Source organism: Symphalangus syndactylus, chromosome 16 (assembly GCF_028878055.3).
Source record: "Symphalangus syndactylus isolate Jambi chromosome 16, NHGRI_mSymSyn1-v2.1_pri, whole genome shotgun sequence".
Taxonomy (NCBI): domain Eukaryota; kingdom Metazoa; phylum Chordata; class Mammalia; order Primates; family Hylobatidae; genus Symphalangus; species Symphalangus syndactylus.
The window spans coordinates 94,557,874-94,579,754 of NC_072438.2; the positions used below are offsets into that span (position 1 = coordinate 94,557,874).

Here is a 21,881-nt window from a genome sequence, read left to right on the forward strand (position 1 = left end):
AAGATGTGTTAGTGGGACAAAGAAGGCACATGGGTTTCTCAGGAAGCTCATGGGGACCCACGAGAGAGAGAGAGAAATAAAAAAAGGGAGAAAAAGCGTGGTGGCACCGGGATGTCTTAAATCCTGCCCAGAAGGATCTCTAGGACTCTGGAGACCTCTACAGAGTGGATCACCAGGTGCCTCAGAATGAGAGAGGCATCTTAAGCCACCAGCCTGCATCACAGAATGGCAGACAAGAGATTCCTACCTAGTTGCAGGGGTGGGGAAGAAGGCAGGGCACTGCTCCTTCCATGGTCTGTAAGATCCCTCCATCAGGCCCCCGTCTATCTGTTCACCTTCACTTCCTACCAGTTTCTGGCTTCATGAGGCCACACCACCCCACTTCCTGCTGCCATTCAAACACAAGATTGCCTCTGCCTCAGAGGACCAAGTCGGCTTGGAAGGGATTGCCAGACTCACAGAACTGGCTTCTCATTATTGCTATGCTTCATCTCAACCACCACCTCCTCAGCGAGGCTGGCCTTCCCAGGCACCCTGGCTAAAGCATTTCCAAAGCCTTGGTCATCATGTTTGTTTGTTTGTTTGTTTTTTAACTTTTCTTGGCTATACACCCAGCAATCACTAGCATACAGCTTAATACATTTTCAACAAACGGAACGCAGGTATTGACCCAGCATTCAGATGAAGGGCCAACGTCACCACATTGGCAAAGGATTGCAAGAGCCCTGTCCACAGCAGCTGAGTTCTGCCAGATTCTGTAAATTCATGCAGCCTTACACCTGCACCGGCCAATACTGTAACTGCTAGCCACACGTGGCCACCAAGCGCTTGAAAGGCAGCTAGTGCCATTTGTTGAAATGATAACGTTTTGGACTTACTGAGTCAAATAAGAAACGACACACGTGGCTCTCATCAGGTTTCTATTGGACAGCGCTGCCCTGGAGCCTTGGCAAGTCATTTGGCTTCTTCATGTCTTTCATCTGTCTTCTCCAGCCAACTGTAAGCTCCCTGTGGACAAGGCCTGCTCCGTTCAAGGCTCGATCTCCAGCTCCTGACACACCACACACTAGGTGCTCAGTCACTAATGGTCTCGCGAAGGAGTGATCAGTGAGTGAAGCAGGGGCTGCTGCATGGGAAAGGTGAGCGGGCTGGAAATGGGTAGTCCCCGCGGCGTCTCCCAGCCGGGCTCCTCCGGAGGAGGAAGGAAGTAGAGACCCCGGATGTAGTCGAGGGGCCAGGAGGGAGGAGGGGAGGGTCGCTCCACCCTGGAGCCGGAATGCTCCAGGGCAGCTCCGGGTCGCCAGGCGGCGGTTTCCAGGCAACGACCGAACACAGACGCGGGCTAGACGCTGGCGCCGAGCAACCTGAGGCCGGCAGACTCCGACTAGGCCCCTGGGCCGGCGGGACGGACCGCGGCCAAGGCGGCGGCGCTGGACGGGAGCGGCATGGAGGACGACCAGGAGGAGACCACCGCGTCCACGCTGCGGGGCAAGCCCAGGCCGCCGCCCGTCTCGGCGCAGTCCGCCTTCAGCTACATCCCGCCGCGGCGCCTGGACCCCAAAGAGCACAGCTACTACTACCGCCCGGCGCAGGTGAGGACCGCGGACGGGGCGCGGAGACCGGAAGGCTGAGCGGCTGGGCGGCTGGGCAGGGGCGGGCGGCCCCGGAGGGGCGGGCGGCCGCGGAGGGGCGGGAGAGAGGGGATCACCCCAGCGGAAGGGTCTTGGGGCGGGGCTCTCCCTTGGAGGGAGGGCGTGGGGGCGGGGTTCACCTTATGGGAGGGGGCCTGGGGGCAGGGCTCACCTTAGGGGCGGGGGCCTGGGGGCGGGGTTCACCTTAGCGGAGGCGGCCTGGGGGCGGGGCTCACCTTAGGGGCGGTGGCCTGGGGGCGGGGCTCACCTTACGGACTGGGGCCTGGGGGCGGGGTTCACCTTAGCGGAGGCGGCCTGGGGGCGGGGCTCACCTTAGTGGAGGTGGCCTGGGGGGCAGGGCTCACCCTGGGGGCGGGGCTCACCTTAGGGACTGGGGCCTGGGGGCGGGGTTCACCTTAGGGAAGGGGGCCTGGGGGCGGGGATGCGCGGCCGGGGACAGGAGAGGAGCTCACAGTGAGGAGGGGCCCTGGGGCTGCACCACTAGGGATCGGGGACAGATCTCACAGCGTACAGGGGCCCTAGAGGAGGAGCGCACCTTCGGGCAGGGACCCCGGGAGCAGGACTTCACTACCAGGGGTGGGTTCCAAGGGGCGGGGCTGGACAGCCAGTGGAGGGGGCCGGGTGGGAGCGTGCGGAGATGAAGGGGGCGCGGCAGGGTCAGCTGGGGAGACAGGAAGGGTGAGCTCCCGCCAAGGCGCCTGGACCCCAAAGGGTACAGCTAAGGCGACTACCAGTGTCAGCTGAACCCCCTGGGACGAGGATGTGGGAGAAGCCCGGTGCGTGAATGGCTGTCTCAGCTGCGATCAGGGGCTGAGGGTCGCGGGAATGCTCAGATGGGACTCGGTGCTCTTCGGAGAAGGGAGCGGGAGCCACTAGGTGTCAGGATCCCTCAAAAGCACAGTGGCTGTGTCGGGACAGCAGGGCGCTCTTTCTGCCCAGGGTCTGGAGGGGGTCGCGGGAAGCCGGGGCCGCCCAGCGGGCTGGGCGCGGCTCCCTCTGGGGTCTGTCTGCGGCAGGCCCACGGTAGCAAGGAAACAAGGCCTTGCTGCCGGGACTACTCCCGGATGGTCCAGGGCGCGGGAAACCCTCTGCCCTCCTGCAAACCGAAGACCAGAAGGAATAGCTGGCGAGCCGCCTGCAGGGAGGGCTGGAGTGAGAGCGGTCCCTCTGTTCTGTCCTGGCCACACCGGCCCGTGCATTTCCTGGGATGGGCTCTGCGAGTCTGCGAAGGCCACTGGGCACCTTGCATCTCCCACCAGTGGCCAAAGGCAGGAAAAGTAACAAATTCAAAGCCAGTTGAGGGTCATCTACTCCTTTCTTCTCACCATCGTGCCTAAATGTCCCCAGTTTGTCTTGTTCAGGATGCAGAGGCAGGGAAGTCATTACTGAAAAGGAGCATTCATTGAGGACCCTCAGCCTGCAGGCATAACTGAGACAGGCTAGAGAGGGATATAGATTAGCCAGGTGTCTAGGGGGAAGGAGATCATTCCCTTATGGTGTATGAGGTGTTCCCAGAAAATGCATCCTTCCTTTCCCCCCCTCCTGCCCCCACAATCCTAGACCCTAAATAAATTCCCCTTCTGATTGGGTTAGCACGTACTGGCCTGCATGCCACACATAAAGTGTAAGCACTCTTGGACAGCCTCACCAACAGAAGCAATCGTGTTTCTAGTTTAGACAACTGCTGTCGGTTGAATTGTGTCCCCTTGAAATTTATGTTTTGGAGTCTTAATCCCCAGTACCTTAGAATGTGAACTTATTTGGAGATAGAATTTTACAGAGATAATCAAATTAAAATGAGGTCATTAGGATGAGCCCTATTCCAGTATGACTGATGGCTTTGAGAAAAGGGGAAATTTGGATATATAGAGACAGACATGCATGTATTAGCCCTTTCTCACACTGCTAATAAAGACATACCCAAGACTGGTAATTTATAAAGGAAAGAGGTTTAACTGACTCACAGTTCAGCATGGCTGGGAAGGACTCAGGAAACTTAAAATCATGGCAGAACGGGATGCAAATATGTCCTTCTTCATGTGGCAGCATGAAGAGGAATGAGTGCACAGTGAAGAGGGAAGACCCTTATAAAACCATCAGGTCCTGTGAAAACTAACTCACTATCACGAGAACAGGATGGGAAGAACTGCCCCCATGAATCAATTATCTCCAGATGGTCTCTCCCAGGACATGTGGGAATTATGGGAACTACAATTCAAGATGAGATTTGGGTAGGAACACAGCCAAACCATATCAGGGAGGATGATGTAAAGGGACACAGGGAGAAGACAGCCACCTACAAGCCTCAGGGAAAGGCCTGGAACAGGGCATTCCTTCACAGCCAACTGCTTGATTCCATACTTCTGGTGCCAGTACTGTGAGACAAGGAATTCTGTTGGTTAAGCCACCTCATCCGTGGTACTTAGTTTGTGCAGCCCCAGCTGACAAATACGGCAGCCATAAACCTCAGCCTGCTCCCAGGAGGATCTCTGGTATCTGATAGCTCCTCTCTGCTTGGCTTTGAGCAATATACAAGGACAGGGGGAAAAGGGTCATTTGCAATCAGATCTGTCTCTGCAACCCTGTTTGCCTGTTCTCTGAATATTATCAGAGATTATCCTCTGAATATTAAGACAGGAGGCAAACACGAGGGAATGGTAAGTTCCCAATCTCATTGCCACCAGGGACTTCATTTTTTTCCTCCTGGGAGCAATATGTTTTGAAAGAACTGTTACCTATACATAATCTCATTTATTAAATGAATTTTACATTTTAAGTATGCAATACTCTTGTGACTGCCAATCAGCTTATGATTAATGCATAGCAGTAATGCACCACATGAGATAAACAGCTGAAAAAGTAAGGAGTCTTGTTGTGTTAACTTCTTCTATGCTGTTTTGTTGAAAGGAAATAAAATTCATCTGGCTGTTGGACAGAATAAAAACATTGGTAATAACGCCATTTGAGGGGTCCTGTAAATGAGATGGGGGCACCAGGAAAAAGAGCAGAACCCGCATCCCCTGTGGGCCAGCTACTGCCTAGGGAAAGGCGGTGAAATTGATCCTGGCAGGCACAGTTCATTCTTATATTTACCAGTCTAATAAATGGCTCCACCTTCCTGGGACCGAGCTAACCAAAGGGCAGAGAGATGCCCAAAGTGTGAAGTGACTGGGACTCCATCACTTGGAAGGAGGTCCACTGGGAGTGGGCCGGAAATCTGTCCCTTTAATGCAGGGGTCAGTAAACTGAGGCTCCTTGGCCAAATCTGGCCAGCTGCCTATTTTAATAAATAAAGTTTTCCTAGAACACAGTCTCATACCTATGTGTTTGCGTGTCTGTGGTTACCGCAGAGAGTTGTGTAGATTTGGCAGAGACCATGTGACCTGCAAAGCCCAAAACAGTTACTACCTGGCCCTTTACAGAAAAAGTTTCCCACCCCCTGCTGTAATGTATCACTACCTTCTGGAAGGTAGGTATGGAACTTAGAACAAATTAATGCAAAGTGGATTTTTGAAAAAACAAGTTTTTTCCATGCAGTTTGGATAACTGAGGTCACAAACAAATTCAAGTCCTGAGGCCTTTAGTACCACGCAAAAGAAAATGGTGCAACATAAATGTTAACATCTAAATTAAAACAGCCTTGAAAGCAACAAGAATTAAAAAAGCATTTTGAAGCCCATTTGACAAATAGCTACCAGTGGTAGTAATCCACTCCTCAGGATGATATGAACTGCGATTTAATCAGCTGCAGGACCAAAGAAACTGATTCTCTGACCTGGAGACTATTTGGAATAAAGAGGGTAAATTCTGCATCACAGGTTTTCTAGAGAACTCAGTTACACCTAAATTTACTGTAAATAATTTCAGGCTCTATTTTAGGAGGCCGAGGAGGGTGGATCACTTGAGATCAGGAGTTCAATCAAGACCATCCCGGCCAACATGGTGAAACCCCATCTCTACTTAAAATACAAAAATTAGCCAGGCGTGGTGGCCCATGCCTCTAGTCCCAGCTACTCGGGAGGCTGAGGCAGGAGAATCACTTGAGCCCAGGAGGTGGAAGTTGCAGTGAGCCGAGATTGCACTGCTGCACTCTGCTCTGGGTGACAGAGTGAGACTCCGTCTCCAAAAGATAATAATAATAGTAAGAGGAAGAATAATTTCGGGCCCTAATCAAGCTGAGTAGTAAAAACAGTACAGAATTAGTTCTTAAGCCAATGCTATGGTCTGAATATTTGTGTTCCCCCCAAATACATATGTTGAAATCACAACCCCCAACATGGCAGTATTAGGAGGCGGGCCTTTGAGAAGTGATGAGGACATGAAGGTGGAGCCCTCATGAATGGTATTATCACCCTTGTTAAAGAGACTCCAGAGAGCTCCCTCGCCTCTCCCAGCATGTGAGGACACAATGAGAACGTGCCATGTAGCAACCAGAAAACGCTCCCTCACCAGACACCAAATCTGCCAGCGCCTTGATCTTGGACTGCCCAACCTTGAGAACCTCGAGAAATAAACATCTGTTGTTTATAAATCACCCAGTGTATGGGTATTTTGTTATAGCAGCCTGATGGGACTATTCTGTTTAGTTTATTTCGCTGTGACACACAGTAGTGTGTGTACTGATTAGTTGGTAGCACAGGCTGTCATCCTGGGTAAAAATATTGGCTCCATGTTGACCAGCCATGTGGACCTGCCACATTAACACACACTGTTTCACTCTACCCACCTTTGAGGCAAATGGTGCCAACTTCATAGAGCTCTTATATGAATGACTTTAATTAATCAAGGCAAAGTAGCACATAGTAAGCCCAATGTAAGTATAGCTATTGTTATGATTTGCTTTTGTTAGTGATTATTAGAGCTTCTTTTCACTAAGTGCTGGATCCCAGTGGCAAATCTCATATCCCTGACCCTCGTTTGCTGTCAGAAATTAACACAGGTGAAGGCAAAATGTGAGTGTCAATCTGTGGCTTCTAATCCTCTGAAGCAGCTCCCTTCAGGGAGCCCACAGAGTGGATGCACTGAAGGCTGCACACTTATTTAAAGCCCCAGTAATGCCTCTGAATTGTAAGATAAATTTGTCATCTAAAGCTGCCAGCAAAAATGTGATCGGCTCCTGTACTGCTCCCTAGAGAGTTCTAGTAGCGTGGGCTTTGCCCATAAAATATGGTTCCTGTGGCAGCAAAGCAGATTCCTTTCAACGGTGTTTTTCAATTACTTTTTTCTTCTGCCTTGTGCAGCATTTCTGCTGCTGAGATGAAAAAGCAGTCAAAGGACAATGCCATTTTATGAAGGTTTTGATTAAATTCCTCAAAGTCTAAGAGCTGCATTTAAAGCAATTATAACTGGCTTTAGAATCCGCTTTCCCTCATGCTGAGGGGGCTTGTGGATAGCTCTGTCTTGAGTGAGGCTTTGCTGTAAAGGCCCCACCTTAGGTTTGTTGGGATTAGCTGGCTTTTCTTCTCTGTGTATGTTGGGGACAGAAGCTGACTGTTTCTTTATGTGTCAAGGACTCTACCTCCCTAAGCACTGAATTTCCCTTTGCCAAATGCAGCCAAGCACCTTATACAGATGCATGTTGATATGGTTTGGCAGTAAGTCCCCACCCAAATCTCATCTCCAATTGTAACCCCCACGTGTCAAGGCAGGGACCTGGTGGGAGGTGATTGGATCACGGGGGCAGTTTCCCCCTTGCTGTTCTCATGATAGTGAGTGAGTCCTCAGGAGATCTGATGGTTTAAAAGCGGCACTTCCCTCTTTGCTCTCTCTCTCTCTCTCTCTCCTGCCGGCATGTGAAGTTCTTTGCTTCTCCTTTGCCTTCTGCCATGATTGTAAGTTTCCTGAGGCATCCCCAGCCATATGGAACTGTGAGTCAGTCAAACCTTTTTTCTTTATACATTACCCAGTCTTAGGCAGTTCTTTATAGCAGTGCAAAAATGGACAAATACACGTCCTAACTGTCCAGAGGCACAAAGGGGAATGTCTGAAGGGCCTGACAGTATACAGACAGTGCTCAATATGAGCCTCCCTAGGTCTTCCCTCTATGGATTCTGTCTGCTTAGGAGCCAAGCACCTTTACCACACACACTCAGCCACTCCAAGGGGGCTGTGCAGGGAAGGTGAAGTCAGTTCTGTTGCTGATCTGCCTGTCAATATCTAGGCAACTCTCCATTATCCAGCAGACTCTTAAGCTTACATGCCTTTCCAAAAGAATTTGTATTAGCCCAGTGAAATTATGACCCCCCTGCATGGATACCTCTTTCCTTCTCCCTGCCTATTTTTCTCCTTTTGCCTATTAGTATCTAACCTGCTAAGTATTTTCCTTACTTATCTTGTTGTTTTCTCCCACTAAATGTGAGCTTTGTGAGGACAATGATTTACCTTTATCACAGCTATGTCTTCAGCAATCAGAAGAGTGCCTGTCTCATAGTTGGAACTCCGTAAATACCTGTTGCATGAACAAATGAGGAATGAATAATCGGAAAGCCAATTTTTAAAACAAAGGGATAAGTCGAAGATTTACAAAATTTGCTTCTCGGACTAAATAGGGGGTTTCGATTTGGATTATCTGCTGCTTTGCTTATCCCTGTCCTCGTTCTCCTCCTCTGGTATCGTCAACGGCAGCGGGCTATAGTTTCTTCTCTACTTCTCTAGTTGCATTTTCACTATCCAGTGACCTGCCCCTGGAAAACTCAGGGCTTGGGGGAATGGGGCTGAATATCTCCCTCCAGGGCAGGTAGCTCCTTAAAAGGGGGTTGATCAGGGGCTGAGCCCAAGGCCCAGTTTCCCTTGCAAACCCATTTATGAGAGAGGAATGAGTGAAAGGGGAGGCAGGCATGTTCTAGTGGAGACCTTTCACATGGAATGAAACACCGAGAGTGAGGAATCCATGTTCCAATGAATCAAAACTCCGGTGTGGGCATGTGCTCTGTGTCTTTTCCTTGAGTGCATATTTGTCGAGATACGTATCTAATGTTTTTTACACAAGAACATATTCACACACAGATCACACAAATATGGACACATATATTTGCAGCTTGCCCTTTTCATTTAATAACATATCTTGGTTTTTCAAAATCACCCCCTTTTAAGGGGTACAAGCAAATGACACAAAAAAAGAGACAACATTTTTCCCAATAACTTTGACCAAGAGGAACATATAAGATTGAATTCGAGTTTCAGCCCCTGTGTTTCGCTGTTTCTTCCTGAGTTGTGAATTTCTGGGCTGGGGGTGATGGGGTGAGTAGGGAGCTGGTATCAGGGGAAGAGGAAAAACAATTGACTCCACAATCACCAAGTTTCCAACTGGCGACAAGTTGAGCAAATAGATGAATGTAGAACTCTCTGAATCAGAACACTCTTAGAATTTGACACAGACACAAGATCAGAGGGAGGAATTATCTCGACTTCAGTCCAATGGTAAAATATCCAGATTATTTGAAAATTTATAAAAATTTCTAAAACTTGTGATATTAATGTACCAGGAGAGGACACAGAATCTTTTCTACAGGAAAAATCAAAAACCCAAAGAGAATAGTTGAGTATTGTCTTTTCAAAAAAACCTAACATTGTGTCCTTCGCAAGCAGCAGTCCTCTGAGATGCAGAATTTTGAATGCTGTTAAAATTAATGAAAATGTCCTCATTAAACTTCATACAATACCAAACCTCCAAGGAGATGCTCTGGATTTATTAGAAGTCAATTGAGGCCCTGATGAATCAAAGGAAACTGTTCTGGATCACCTTGGGGGTTTTCAGTTTTAAGAGTAGGTCGTTTATCCCTGGACAAGCAAACTGACGGAAAGCCTCAAGATGAGGAGGTCATAGTGCTGTGGCTTCTGAGGACAGGAAATGAGGTAGCCGACTCATAGGTTGATTAGCATATAGACAAGGTGGGCTAGGATGTGCTATGGAAACACACCCTAAACCCAAAGAGTCTTAACCCCCGGTATGCTGGAGCTGACTTGTATGACTCACAAAAGCCAACTGTTAGCATTTCTTCTAAGCTCTGCATTTAATTGGTAGCCTAAAATTGACCATGATCGAAGTATTTATACCACAGAAATCATCAAATACTACAAATCAGAATTTTTTTTCTCCAGAAAGTGGGTTGTTAAACATAGGTGCACCAACGGGCTTAACAAAATAACCATGACATCATAGAGGCTTATTTTTTTCTCATTCATAGCCCAACATTTATGTTTCTCCCAGGAGGCTCTTAGTGCAATTGCTTGGAAATCCAAGTGCCTTCTTTTTCATGGTTTCACTATTACTAGGGCCTAGGAGTTTTTAGGACTTTAGAGTCATTTATTGGATGCTCTGAATTTATTAGCAGTGAATGGGGAGAGAGGGTTTGGGGGACTGCCTGGGAGTTTTTTATGGACCAGGACTAGAAGTAGTATTTACTGGAGTCACCCACATTCCTAGCCCCAGCCTAATTGTGAGGCAAACTGGGAAATGCATCTTCTGCTTGTTCTGGAAGAGGTAGTATGTTTGATGAGCACATAGCATTACCCCTGCCACAATTACATGACAAAAGGTATTAATTTTTTCTCTTGTTTTTTTTTTTTTCTTTCTCATAGAACTTACTGGTTTAACCTTATGGTGGAGAGTGAATTAATGCTTTAAATAGTCTGAAAGGGAGGAGAAAATAAAGGACAAGGGCCCCAGTTTGCTCAAAAACTTATCCTAGTTATTTGTGTGAGAGTGTGTGCAACTTCTGGGAGTAAGAGTGCTTCTCAGGGTGGGAGGAGTCATGGGGCATGATGGCTACTTCTTGCCAAGTGTGTTTGCCTGGGCTACCATAAAATGTACCACATACTTGGTGGCTTAAAACAACAGAAATTTCTTCTTTCTTAGTTTTGGAGGCTAGAAGCCTGAAATCAGGGTGTTACCAGGATTTTTTTTTTCTAATTTCCAACTTTTAATTTGTGAAGGATATGCAGGTTTGTTACATATGTAAACGCATGCCATGGTGGGTTGTACAGATCATCCCATCACCCAGGTAGTAAGCCCAGCATCCATTAACTATTCTTTCTGATCTCCTCCCTCCTCCCACCTCCCATCCTCTGACAGGCCCCAGTGTGTGTTGCCCACCCCCCATGTGTCCCTATGTTTTTATCATTTAACCCACACTTGTAAATGAGAACATGCAGGATTTGGTTTTCTGTTTCTGCTTTAGTTTGTTAAGGATAATGGCCTCCAGCTCCATCCATGTCCCTGAAAAGGATATGATCTCATTCCTTTTTATGGCTGCATAGTATTCTATGGTATATATGTACCACATTTTCTTTATCCAGTCTATCATTGATGGACATTTAGGTTGACTCCATATCTTTGCTATTGTGAGTAGTACTACATTGAACATACATGTGCATGTGTCTTTATGATAGAATGATTTCTATTCCTTTGGGTATATACTCAGTAATGGGATTGCTGGGTTGAATGGTATTTCTGCCTCTAGGTCTTTGATGAGTCACCACACTGTCTTCCACAGTGGTTGAATTCATTTACACTCCCACCAACAGTGTATAAGCATTCCTTTTTCTCCACAACCTCACCAGCATCTGTTGTTTTTTGACTTTTCAATATCCATTCTGACTGGAGTGAGATGGTATCTCATTGTGGTTTTGATTTGCATTTCTCTAATGATCAGTGATTTTGAGCTTTTTTTTCCATATGTTTGTTGGCCACATGTATGTATTTTGAGAAGTGTCTGTTCATGTCCTTTGCTCAATTTTTAATGGGGTTTTTTTTCCTGTAAATTTGTTTCTTGTAGATGCTGGATATTAGACCCTTTGTCAGATGCATTGCTTGTAAAATTTTTCTCCCATTCTGTAGGTTGTCTGTTTATGCAGTTCATAGTTTCTTTTGCTGTGCAGAGGTCTGAAGTTTAATTAGATACTATATGTCGATTTTTGCTTTTCGACATGCTTACTATATGTCGATGTTGCAATTCAGCAGGATTTGTTCCTTCTAGGGGCTGTGAGGGAAGGCTGTGTTCCAGGCCTCTCTCCTTGGCTTGTTGATGGCCATCTTCTCCCAGTGTCTCTTCACATCATCTTCCCTCTGTGAATGTCCATGTCCAAATTTCTCCTTTCAATAAGGACATCAGTCATATTAGCTCGGGGGCCTACCCTACTCCAGTATGACCTCACCTTAATTAATTATATCTTCAATTACCTTATTCCAAATAAGGTCACATTCAGAGTTCCTGGGGGTTAGGACTTCAACATGTGAATGCTTGGAGGACACAAGTCAGCTGATCACATCCAGTGAGGTTGTTCGGCAGTGGTTCTAATGACAGCAGTGTGGTGCGGTCTCCCGTCTCACCTTCAGTCACTTGCACTTCCTACCCCCGGCCCAAGCAATTGCCCATCATTCATTCTTTTCTGCTACTATACTTTGTGCACACCTCTCTTATTCCATTTATATTTTTCTGTGGTTCATAACTAATGGGTTAATTTCTCTTTTCAGTCTGTGGTCTCTTTTAAGGTAGGGACTCCCCATTTCTGTCCTGGAGCCTGGCATAGTGTCTTGCACAATAGTAGGCCTAATGTGCTGTGGAGGTTGAAAATTGGAGGCCTCCACTCTACCCACGGCATCTGCCCAGGCCTGTGGACCAGAGCAATTTCTCAGGATCAGAGGTGGAGGTCACTGTGAGGGAAACTGAGAGTAGGTGATCAAGCACCATGACCAGGCTAAGGCTATGCTACATTTTAACAATATTCAAAACACAGAGGGAGAGATCACAAGGTAAAAAATGGATATTTTCTGTTTTGTTTTTTTTTAAAGGAACATCATCTGTGAAATAGAGACAATTCCTTGAGGGATTTTAATGGCAAAATTTCAGTAAGTTCAGAAGCTCTGTCTTGTGAAAATCCCAATTGGTTTTTATTAGTATCATTTTGCTTCAAGCCATACAGGAATAAAAGAAAAAAAAAAGATTAATAAGTAAAATCCAGGGAAAAGACAGATTTTCAGTTTGATTACTTATTGAAAATGGATAGTCACATTTCAAAGCAAGGCTGCCTGCCTGCTGATGAATTTTTTTTTTTTTTTTGGTCCTTATTTTTCAATGATAGGAAAATTCACTTTTACTCTGGAAAGCTCTGAATATGCAAAATCTGCACAAAAATAAGCTTCCTAAGATTCTGATCACTCCACACCCACAAGCAGTGAGATTCCTAGTAAGCACTAAGATGTAGAAGACTGTTGGCAACTAACCCAGGGATCATGAGGCAGGCATGGCTGCTCCTAGTGGTTACTTTTACAGTGTTTTAGGAGAACTGACTAGAATGAGAAGAAATAGGCATTTTCTGTGTAAAGTTGCATATTACACTGGGCTTCTTCAGTATAGGGAACAAAATGAATAAACATATCCTTTCTCATTCTGATAACAGTAATTGCATTCTCATTCTATTCTTAAGTCCATTCTTCCTTCTTCAGAGTTTTTCTCCCAGGATAATCCAAGCACCCCAGTGGGAGCTCACTCAGTTCAGGAGGGTTGGACCTGATTAAAAGCACTGTGCAGAAGAAAATACAAGACCAGGCAGCCACTGGAGGATCTATTTTCCCTGCTGTTCATGCCACCCACTCTTGGGGGGGGCTGTCCCTCAGACCTGGGTCATATGGTTTGGCTGTGTCCCCATCCAAATCTCATAATGAATTGTAACTCCCATAATTCCCATGTGTCATGGGAGGAACCCAGTAAGAGGTGATTGAATTATTGGGTTGGGTCTTTCCTGTGCTGTTCTTGTGATAGTGAATGAGTCTCATGAGATCTGATGGTTTTAAAAAGGGGAGTTTCCCTGCACAAGCTCTCTCTCTGGCTGCCGCCATGTAAGAAGTGACTTTCACCTTCTGCCATGATTGTGAGGCCTCCCCACACATCATCCACACAGAACTGTAAGTCCATTAAACCTCTTTCTTTTGTAAATTGCCCAGTCTTGGGTATGTCTTTATCAGCAGCACAAAAACAGACTAATACACGGGGTGAGGGTGGCTGCCCACCTGCAGGGAGCATTATAGGGTTTGAGGGGCCACCAGTCAACTCCACTTTGCCACAAGGTTCTGAGGGTGCAAGAGGAGAGAGTGCCTCCTGGCCATGGGTGTAGCTTTCTCCCAGGGGTTCAGTTCTAGAGACTAGGTCTTCACATTATACACTGCAGCTATTCTCCCCAAAACGCACGGAACAGGGTCAGCCAGGTCAGGAGGGATTCCAAAGGCAATAGAAGACCTAGATGATGAGCAAGAGCCTGGCTACTATTGAATCCCTTAAAATATTGAGAATATGTGGGGTGGCATGGGGGTGATGGAGATCAAGCTATTGGCTGGCCAGTCGCTCTGAATCTCAAAGGAAGGGTCTGGATGGCAATGTCTTTGCTCTGGAGAATTTATCCTCCCTCATCCTTGCAGAATGTGTGTGGTATACTTGGGCTTCCTGTGTGTTACTGGGTGGCCCATCCCAAAAAGGTTTGCTTAGCCTTTGCAGGCCAGCAGCAAATTAGCTTCTGCACCAACAGCTGCCTATGTTATGGATATTAAAGATATCGAGATTTCTCTATCATGTCTTAAAATGTTTTTTAAAGTTTTCATTTTATTTGATAAGCAGATGTCTAATTTCTATGTAGTCAAAGTGATTGATATTTTCTGACATTTTTCCTATTGTTTTCATGTGTACGAGTTTTCTAATCGATTTTCTTTTTCTCTTATTTTTCTCATCATCCAGAATTTACTTTTGGCTATAATGTGATGTGAAGGCCCAAAAAACTAGCCAGTTGTCACAATACTAAATGTTGAATGGCTTATCAATTCTCCATTGATTCAGGCTTTTAAAAAATCCTATGGGTACATAGCTATAGGGTAGGTTGCCATCAGGAGACATGAGGGCCAGGGTGGTTTGACATGAACACATCCAGAAGTTGAGTGAGAGTGAAGACAATGATAAGAGACGCTTGTGTCTGGTGAACTCATAAAATGGCCAGCAGAGACACAGAGACAGAAGCCACAGCTCCTGGTTGGAGGTCGCTTTCCTCCTTCAAGCCGATTAGAGTGACTCTGAACTAAGACATACCAGGATCCCTGCAGTGGCTGGCCAGGGGCCTTACACGTGTTGCTGTTGGAATTCTTATGAATCTTAAAGTAATAATTCTTAAAGACCATGTTGTTTCCTTACTAGATGGCTCATTGAGTAAGGACAGTAGCCATGTCTGAGTTATCTTCTAAATTCCCTCAGCAGGAACACAGCATGTTGCACATGACAGATGATCTGTGAATGATTTGCTAAGGATTGGCCAAAGTTACGTTATGCTCTAGTTATTCCCATTACTGGCCAGAGTGCCAAGTTCCCGCAGTCAGTGTGAGTGGGCATTATGTGTTTTCCAACATACTATATATAAGTCTTGCATCCTTTTCACTGCCTATTTCCACCTCTGTATCCTCCTGTTGGAGGGAATCATTCTAGCATCACTATCTGGGAAAAAAACAAAACAAAACCAACCAAGCATAAGCTAGAGACCTAATGCTCCCAAATCCCACGGAGACATGTCTGAGTTTGCTGCTGGAAGATTTAAGGCAGCTGGAATAACATAAATGACAAGCCTGACTTACAAGGTGAAGATTAAAGACCAGCTAACACATGCATTCTTTTTTCTTTTACTAGATACCGAACCAGGAAGATTTTCTTTTGTACCCACAAAAAGTTGGGATGATAAAATGGAGACAATACAGATAATAGCTCTGTTAATGGGTCGTTTTCTAATACATCAGGGTTGTGTGTGTATGTAAATTACCTACGTATCATATATACGTGTATATTATATATAATATATGTATTCATATATATATGGATTACCAAGTGTTGCACTTATCACATATGATTAAAGAAAAAATACTTTTATCTCTCAAGAGAGGGGTTTGCACATAGACAGCCTGACTCATGGCTAGTGTTAGAGTTCAGGAACCAATACACCAAAATATGGCACTCTTGACACTCTGGCCTCAAGAAGGCGGCTCAAGGTCTCTCTGACCACCCCCTACCCCCGCCCCTGGTTCTTGTCTCTCAATCTTTTGTCTCTCCCAAAGCACTTGATGAAGTTGATCTCTAAAGTTCGCTTGTCTGCCTAAAGTCTAGACTCACCAAAGAAGAAAACAATGACCCCTGGTCCTTCCCTGAGTTTTCATTAACTGCACTCATGTCATGGGAAGACAGGTTGAAGTCTGTTAAGACATCTGGACAGACTTTTGTCACAGACCATCGTCTGCTCTCTGGGCCCAACAGACTTTCTCCCAGACCATTGTATCTTCTTCAAGCCCATTGTATCCCCCTAAAAATAACTTACTACCTCCCTAAAATCATCCGCATTTCCCCATCTTCCTTTCTCGTATGAAGAAGGCTGTACAAGCATCTGTAGCGCATGGTGTGGTGGGGTAATCACCCTGAGATGTCTCCTATGCACATTAATAAAAATGTGTATGCCCTTTCTTCTTTTAATCTCCCTTCTGTCAGTTGATTTTTAGGCAACCTTCAGAAGGTAGAGAAGACGTCTGCCCTTGGCTCCTGCACTAGCAACTTAAAGGGTGACTCCTGTTAAGTTTCATTATCCTAGTATGTAGGTATTGTTTGTTTTTTCAAAGAAGCTCAAGCTTATTATAGAAAATTTGAGAACACAAGACAAGTAGAAATGAAGGAAAAGGACACACATATATAACCTTACAGGTGTTGTTTTGCTATGGTCTGAATATTTGTATGTCTCCAAATTCATATGTTGAAGCCTCACCTCCAGTGTGGTGGTATTGGGTGGCAGGGCCTTTGGGAAGGGATTAGGCCTGAGGGTAGAGTTCTCATAAATGGAATTAGTGCCCTTATAAAGGAAGCCTGGGGGGGCTTGTCTGCCCATCCAGCATGTGAGGATACAGGGAGAAGACACCATCTGTGAATCATAAATTGAGCCCTCACCTGACATCCAATCTCACAGGGCCTTGAACTTGGACTTCACAGCCTCCAGGACTGTGAGAAATACACTGCTGTTGCTTATAAGTCACCCAGTCTATATGGTGTTTTGTTATAGCAGCCTGAATGGACTAAGACACATTTTTATTTTAAAGTTCGAGCTCTAGCAATGGAGTCAGACAGCAAGACAGCTTGGGGAGCCACCTCGCTCAACAAGGGAGGAGAAAGTTGAGAAGTGCCATGAAAATGTCCCTGCTTCATACTGAGCCTCTTAGCAACCTTCTCTTGCTGGTGAGGCCTGGGCTTCTCCTGGCTCCACGTCACAGCTGGTTCTGCTCAGTGAGGTGACCTTTCCTACCACATACTCACCGCATGCACCTCCAGCCTCCCTTGGGAAAGAACTGGCATCTGTGCTCCATCCGGCCTCAATGACCCAGCCTTCAAATTAACCCATGGCTTTCTTTCTCTTTTTTTCCTAGACAGGAATTATTTCCCTCTATGATTGTGTTTTTAAGAGGCGCCTAGATTATGATCAGAAGTTGCACCGAGATGACAGAGAACATGCAAAAAGCCTGGGACTTCATGTTAATGAAGAGGTAATATTAAGATAGAATATTAACAAGTTGTCAACAGATTAAAAAAACTTTATACAGGCATATCTAGTTTTATTACACTTCACTTTATTGGGCTTCATAGATACTGTATATTTTACAAACTGAAAGTTTATGGCAACCTTATGTCAAGTAAGTCTATTGGTGCCATTTTTCCAACAGTGTGCTCACTTCATATCTCTGTGTCAGCATTTTTTAACAATAAAGTATTTACAAATTAAGATCTGAGCATTTTTCAGACATAATGCTATTGCACACTCAATATACTATAGTATAGTGTAAACGTAACTTGTATATGCACTGGAACACCAAAACATTTGTATGATTCACTTAATAGTGATATTTATTGCCATGGTTTAGAACCAAACCTGCCATATCTCTGAGGTATGCTTGTACGTGTGTGTGTGTGTGTGTGTGTGTTTGGTGGGGGTTGTATGTACAGTCATGCATTGCTTAACAACAGGGATTCATTCTGAGAAATTCATTGCTAGGTGATTTTGTCATTGAGTGTACATCAGAGTGTACTTAACACAAACCTAGATAACATCGCTTACTCCACACCTAGGCCATATGGTACAGCTTATTGCTCCTAGGCTACCAATCTGTACAGAGTGTTATGTATAAAATATTGTAAACGATTATAACACAATGGTAAGTATTTTTGTATCTAAACATAAAAAGGTACAGTAAAAATATGGTATAAAATATAAAAAATGATACACTTGTGTGGGCACTTACCATGAATGAAGCTTGCAGGACTGGAAGTTGCTCTGGGTGGGTCAGGGAGTGAGTGGTGGGTGAATGTGAAGGCCTAGGACATTACTTCACACTACCGTAGACTTTATAAGCACTGTACACTTTGGCTACACTACATTTATTTTAAATTTTTTTCTTCAATAATAAATTAACCTTAGCTTACTGTAACTTCTTAACGTTATAAACTTTTTAATTTTAAAAACTTTTATGACTCTTTTGTAGTAACACAGCTTAAAACACAAACACATTGTACAGCTGTACAAAAATATTTTCTTTCTTTAGATCTTTATAAGGTGTCTATTTTTAATTTTTTTAACCTTTTAAAGTTTTTGGTTAAAAACTAAGACACAAACACACACCTTAGCCTAGGCCTACACAGGGTCAGGATCCACATCTTGTCCCATTGGAAGGTCTTCAAAGGCAATGTCACGCCACACGCATGGAGCTGTCATCTCCTAGGCTAACAGGGTCTTCTCTGGAACACCTCCTAAAGAACCGGCTTGAGGTTGTTTTACAGTTAACTTTTAAAAATAAGTTGAAGGAGTACACTCTTAAAATAGTGATAAAAAGTATAATAAATACATAAACCAGTAACATAGTCACTTATTATTATTGTCAAGTACTGTGAGCTGTACATAATTGTATGTGCTATGTTTTATATGACTGGCAGCAGAGTAGGTTTATTTTCACCAGCATCACTCAAACACATGACGAATGTGTCGCGCTATGACATGACAACAGTTATGACATCATTAGGTGATAGGAATTTTTCAGTTCTATTAGGTTTTGCCATTTTCATGGCAAAAACAGCAATTACTTTTGCACCAACTTAACATTATAACCTTACGGGACTACCATCATACATGAGATCCATCATTGAGTAAAATGTCATGTGGTGCGTGACTGTATGTGCATATGTGTATGCATGTATATAGGCATACATGTGTGTACATGTGTGTATGTATGTGTGTATATGTATATACAGATATATATATGTGTGTATATGTATATACAGATATATATATTTGTATATATTGTACATATGTTTGTGTGTGGGCATATGTGTACCTGTGTGTATATATGTGTGCATGTGTTTGTGTATATGCGTGTGTATGTATCTATCATATATGTGTGTGCATGTGTGTGTGCCTGCTTGTGAATGTGTGTAAATGTGTGTATAGATGCATGCATATGTGCATATGTAGGTGGATGTGTATATATTATGTGTGTATATATGTGTGAATACATGTATATAATGCACATATGTGTATATTGTATGCATGTACATGTGTGTACATGTGTACGTGCATGTGTGTGTATGTGTGCACATACACATATATATTTAATATTGTGCTCAGCTGCTTTATGTAATTTTCTTTATGCAGCTCTCCTCTATCTTTCTGTGCCAAGAGGCTAAGGCTAAGGTACTATTATAGTTCCCTCTGTTCAGTCGTGTCATTGTGTATTTTTCTTGATAGTTGTTTGGTTCTTTAGAATTTAACAATTTAAGGACAGCAAAGCTAAGACATTCCCTTCAACAGATAAAACAAGCCTCTGCTTAACGTCCGAGTCCTGGCTTTCATAATTTTTCTAGAAAAGTTGGTCTTGCAGAGCTGAAATTGCACACACGAGAACATTTCTTCCAAGTTTAGTTACCAAGCCACCGTAACCAGCACATGTGGTGCATTCTAAGTTGAAGCAAAGTTAGTGTTTTCCTCAGGAGAAACTGTGGCACGTAGTTTTTCAGAAAAAAAGCCCTCTCAGAGCTGCCATTCCTGAAGGAAGAGAAAAAGGCAAAAAAATCATGGGCTGGGTGCGGTGGCTCACGCCTGTAATCCCAGCACTTTGGGAGGCCGAGGTGGGCAGATCACCTGAGGTCAGGAGTTTGAGACCAGCCTGGCCAACATGGTGAAACCCCGTCTCTACTAAAAATACAAAAATTAGCCGAGCGCGGTGATGCACGCTTGTAATCCCAGCTACTCAGGAGGCTGAGGCAGGAGAATTGCTTGAACCTGGGAGGGGGAGGTTGCAGTGAGACGAGATCCAACCATTGCACTCCAGCCTGGGCGACAAGAGCAAGACTCCTTCTCAAAAGAAAAGAAAAAAAAGAAATGAGCAAATTCTAGGTAGTGATGAGTGGTATGTGGAAAGAGGAAGCCATGTGAGGATGTAAGATGGGGAAAGTGAGAGGGATGAGTAGGGAGCAGGGAGGACCTGGACATCTGAGCCAGGATCCGGGTGGTGGGAAGGGACCAGCAGCAGCAGGAGCTGGGAAATGACCAAGAAGCGCACAGTGACAAATGGGTAGAGCGAATGGTCCGGCACAATTTCCCAACACGTGCAATGAATATACCAGCCAGCTTTCTAGCAAATTCAACGGTTCCCCGCCATAGGCTACTTCCCTGTGAAGCCCCTGGCTTCAGCGTGGAGGTTCCCTCTTGGTCTACCGTGGTGGGACCCAGGCAGGAAAAGCTCCCAGGACCCAGGCTGATGGATGCACGGGTGAGCTGTGCTGGCAAATGCAGTGGTGCTGACTATGTGCTTCGGTAACTTTCACCAGGAGCAGGAGAGGCGGGTTGGAGTGCTGACGTCTTCTGTCTATGGGAAGCGCATCGATCAGCCCATTGAGCCCCTAAACCGGGACTTTGGCCGTGCCAACCATGTGCAGGCTGACTTCTACAGGAAGAACGACATCCCCAGCCTCAAGGAACCCGGCTTTGGGCACATTGCTCCAGCCTGAAGCATCCCTGTGGCCCACAGGCATGTCGCGATACCGTGTGGCCTGGCAAGTTTGCACAGCGAGAAGGTGGCGTCTGGAGCCTGCTCTCCCCTTCTCATGACACCTAGGAGCTTGGCTATGCCTGTGTTGCATCTCTACAGTGGGACACAAGAACACGTTAGCAGCCTCCCTCAGGTTGCTGTGGTTAGGAGCCTGACCAACAACACCTTTAGTACATGTGAAGAGTCTCTGATGTGATGATTTTCAGCTGGAATTATTTTTGATCAAATGAATCTGGAGACCGATTCATTGTGAGCACCTGAATAAAATGAAAACTTTGTTTCCCCTTCGTAATGGTTGGGTTGGTTTTTGTTCACTGGCTCTCTACATTTGCCAGGATTCTTTGGGGAGGCAGTCACAGGAGTGAGGTGCAGTTATTTTTCCCAAGAGTTAGGGGAACTCCTGCTGCCTGGTAACACAAACAACCCTGACATGTTCCCTTCTCCAAGAGGAGATGTAATGACAATTGTCTTTTGGCACAATTGAACTCTAGAAACTCCATTTTTGTTTTTCCAGAGGTGTGAATCACAAATAACAGAATTTTGTGCAGTTGGGACCAGGAGCCCTAGTAAGGATGGGTGGCCCTGGTGGCCAGCAACGCTCACTATTACTGCTCAGAGGGTGGGGGCCAGTCAAGGGAAGAGACTAGATTTCAGTGTTCAATAAACTTGGGTAAAATTCTGGTTGCTGCATTTTCTAGACTTGTGTTCTAGGGCAAGTCATATCACCTATATGAGCAGACACTTCCTCATCTTTAAAGTGGAATTTCCAAACCTAGAAGAGTTCATGTGGGAGGCAATGAGCTGCTGGAGTGTAGGCATAACGCAGGCACCCAGTGCGTGCCCCACCCAGTGCCCCGTCATCACAGCAATGACTTGACTTTAAACAGTCTTCTTTTTGGAAGCAGTCGCTTTTAACTTAAGTTGGAAATACTTACTTTTGGAGATAATTTGAAACTTACCCAAGTATTGAAGTATCAGCTATGTTTTTAATGAATGGATCCCTTGGAAGAAATCATCTCTCATCTACCATGATTAAATTTCCCACAGTTTAGCAGTGAATGGGCAGGTGGCCTAATTAATTTCACTGCTGATTGCTCCATCACTGGTTTTATTGTTTTGAATATGCGAAG

General features: G+C 45.2%; 2 protein-coding genes across 2 annotated transcripts in view; one reads left to right on the forward strand and one right to left on the reverse strand.

Annotated features, from left to right (window-relative positions):
- MTRR (5-methyltetrahydrofolate-homocysteine methyltransferase reductase) overlaps positions 1–1,247 on the reverse strand; it is a 50,527-nt gene extending 49,280 nt beyond the window's left edge. The window contains exon 1 of the mRNA XM_055246498.2: positions 879–1,247. The gene's annotated coding sequence lies outside the window, so the exon portion shown is untranslated. The remainder of the gene's footprint in view (positions 1–878) is intronic.
- CFAP90 (cilia and flagella associated protein 90) lies at positions 1,219–21,038 on the forward strand. Its single transcript, XM_055246504.2, has 3 exons — positions 1,219–1,592; positions 17,083–17,199; positions 20,531–21,038. Exons 1-3 carry the CDS (start codon positions 1,446–1,448, stop codon positions 20,708–20,710), a joined length of 444 nt encoding a protein of 147 aa, XP_055102479.1. The 5' UTR covers positions 1,219–1,445; the 3' UTR covers positions 20,711–21,038.
- The last annotated feature ends 843 nt before the right edge of the window (positions 21,039–21,881 follow it).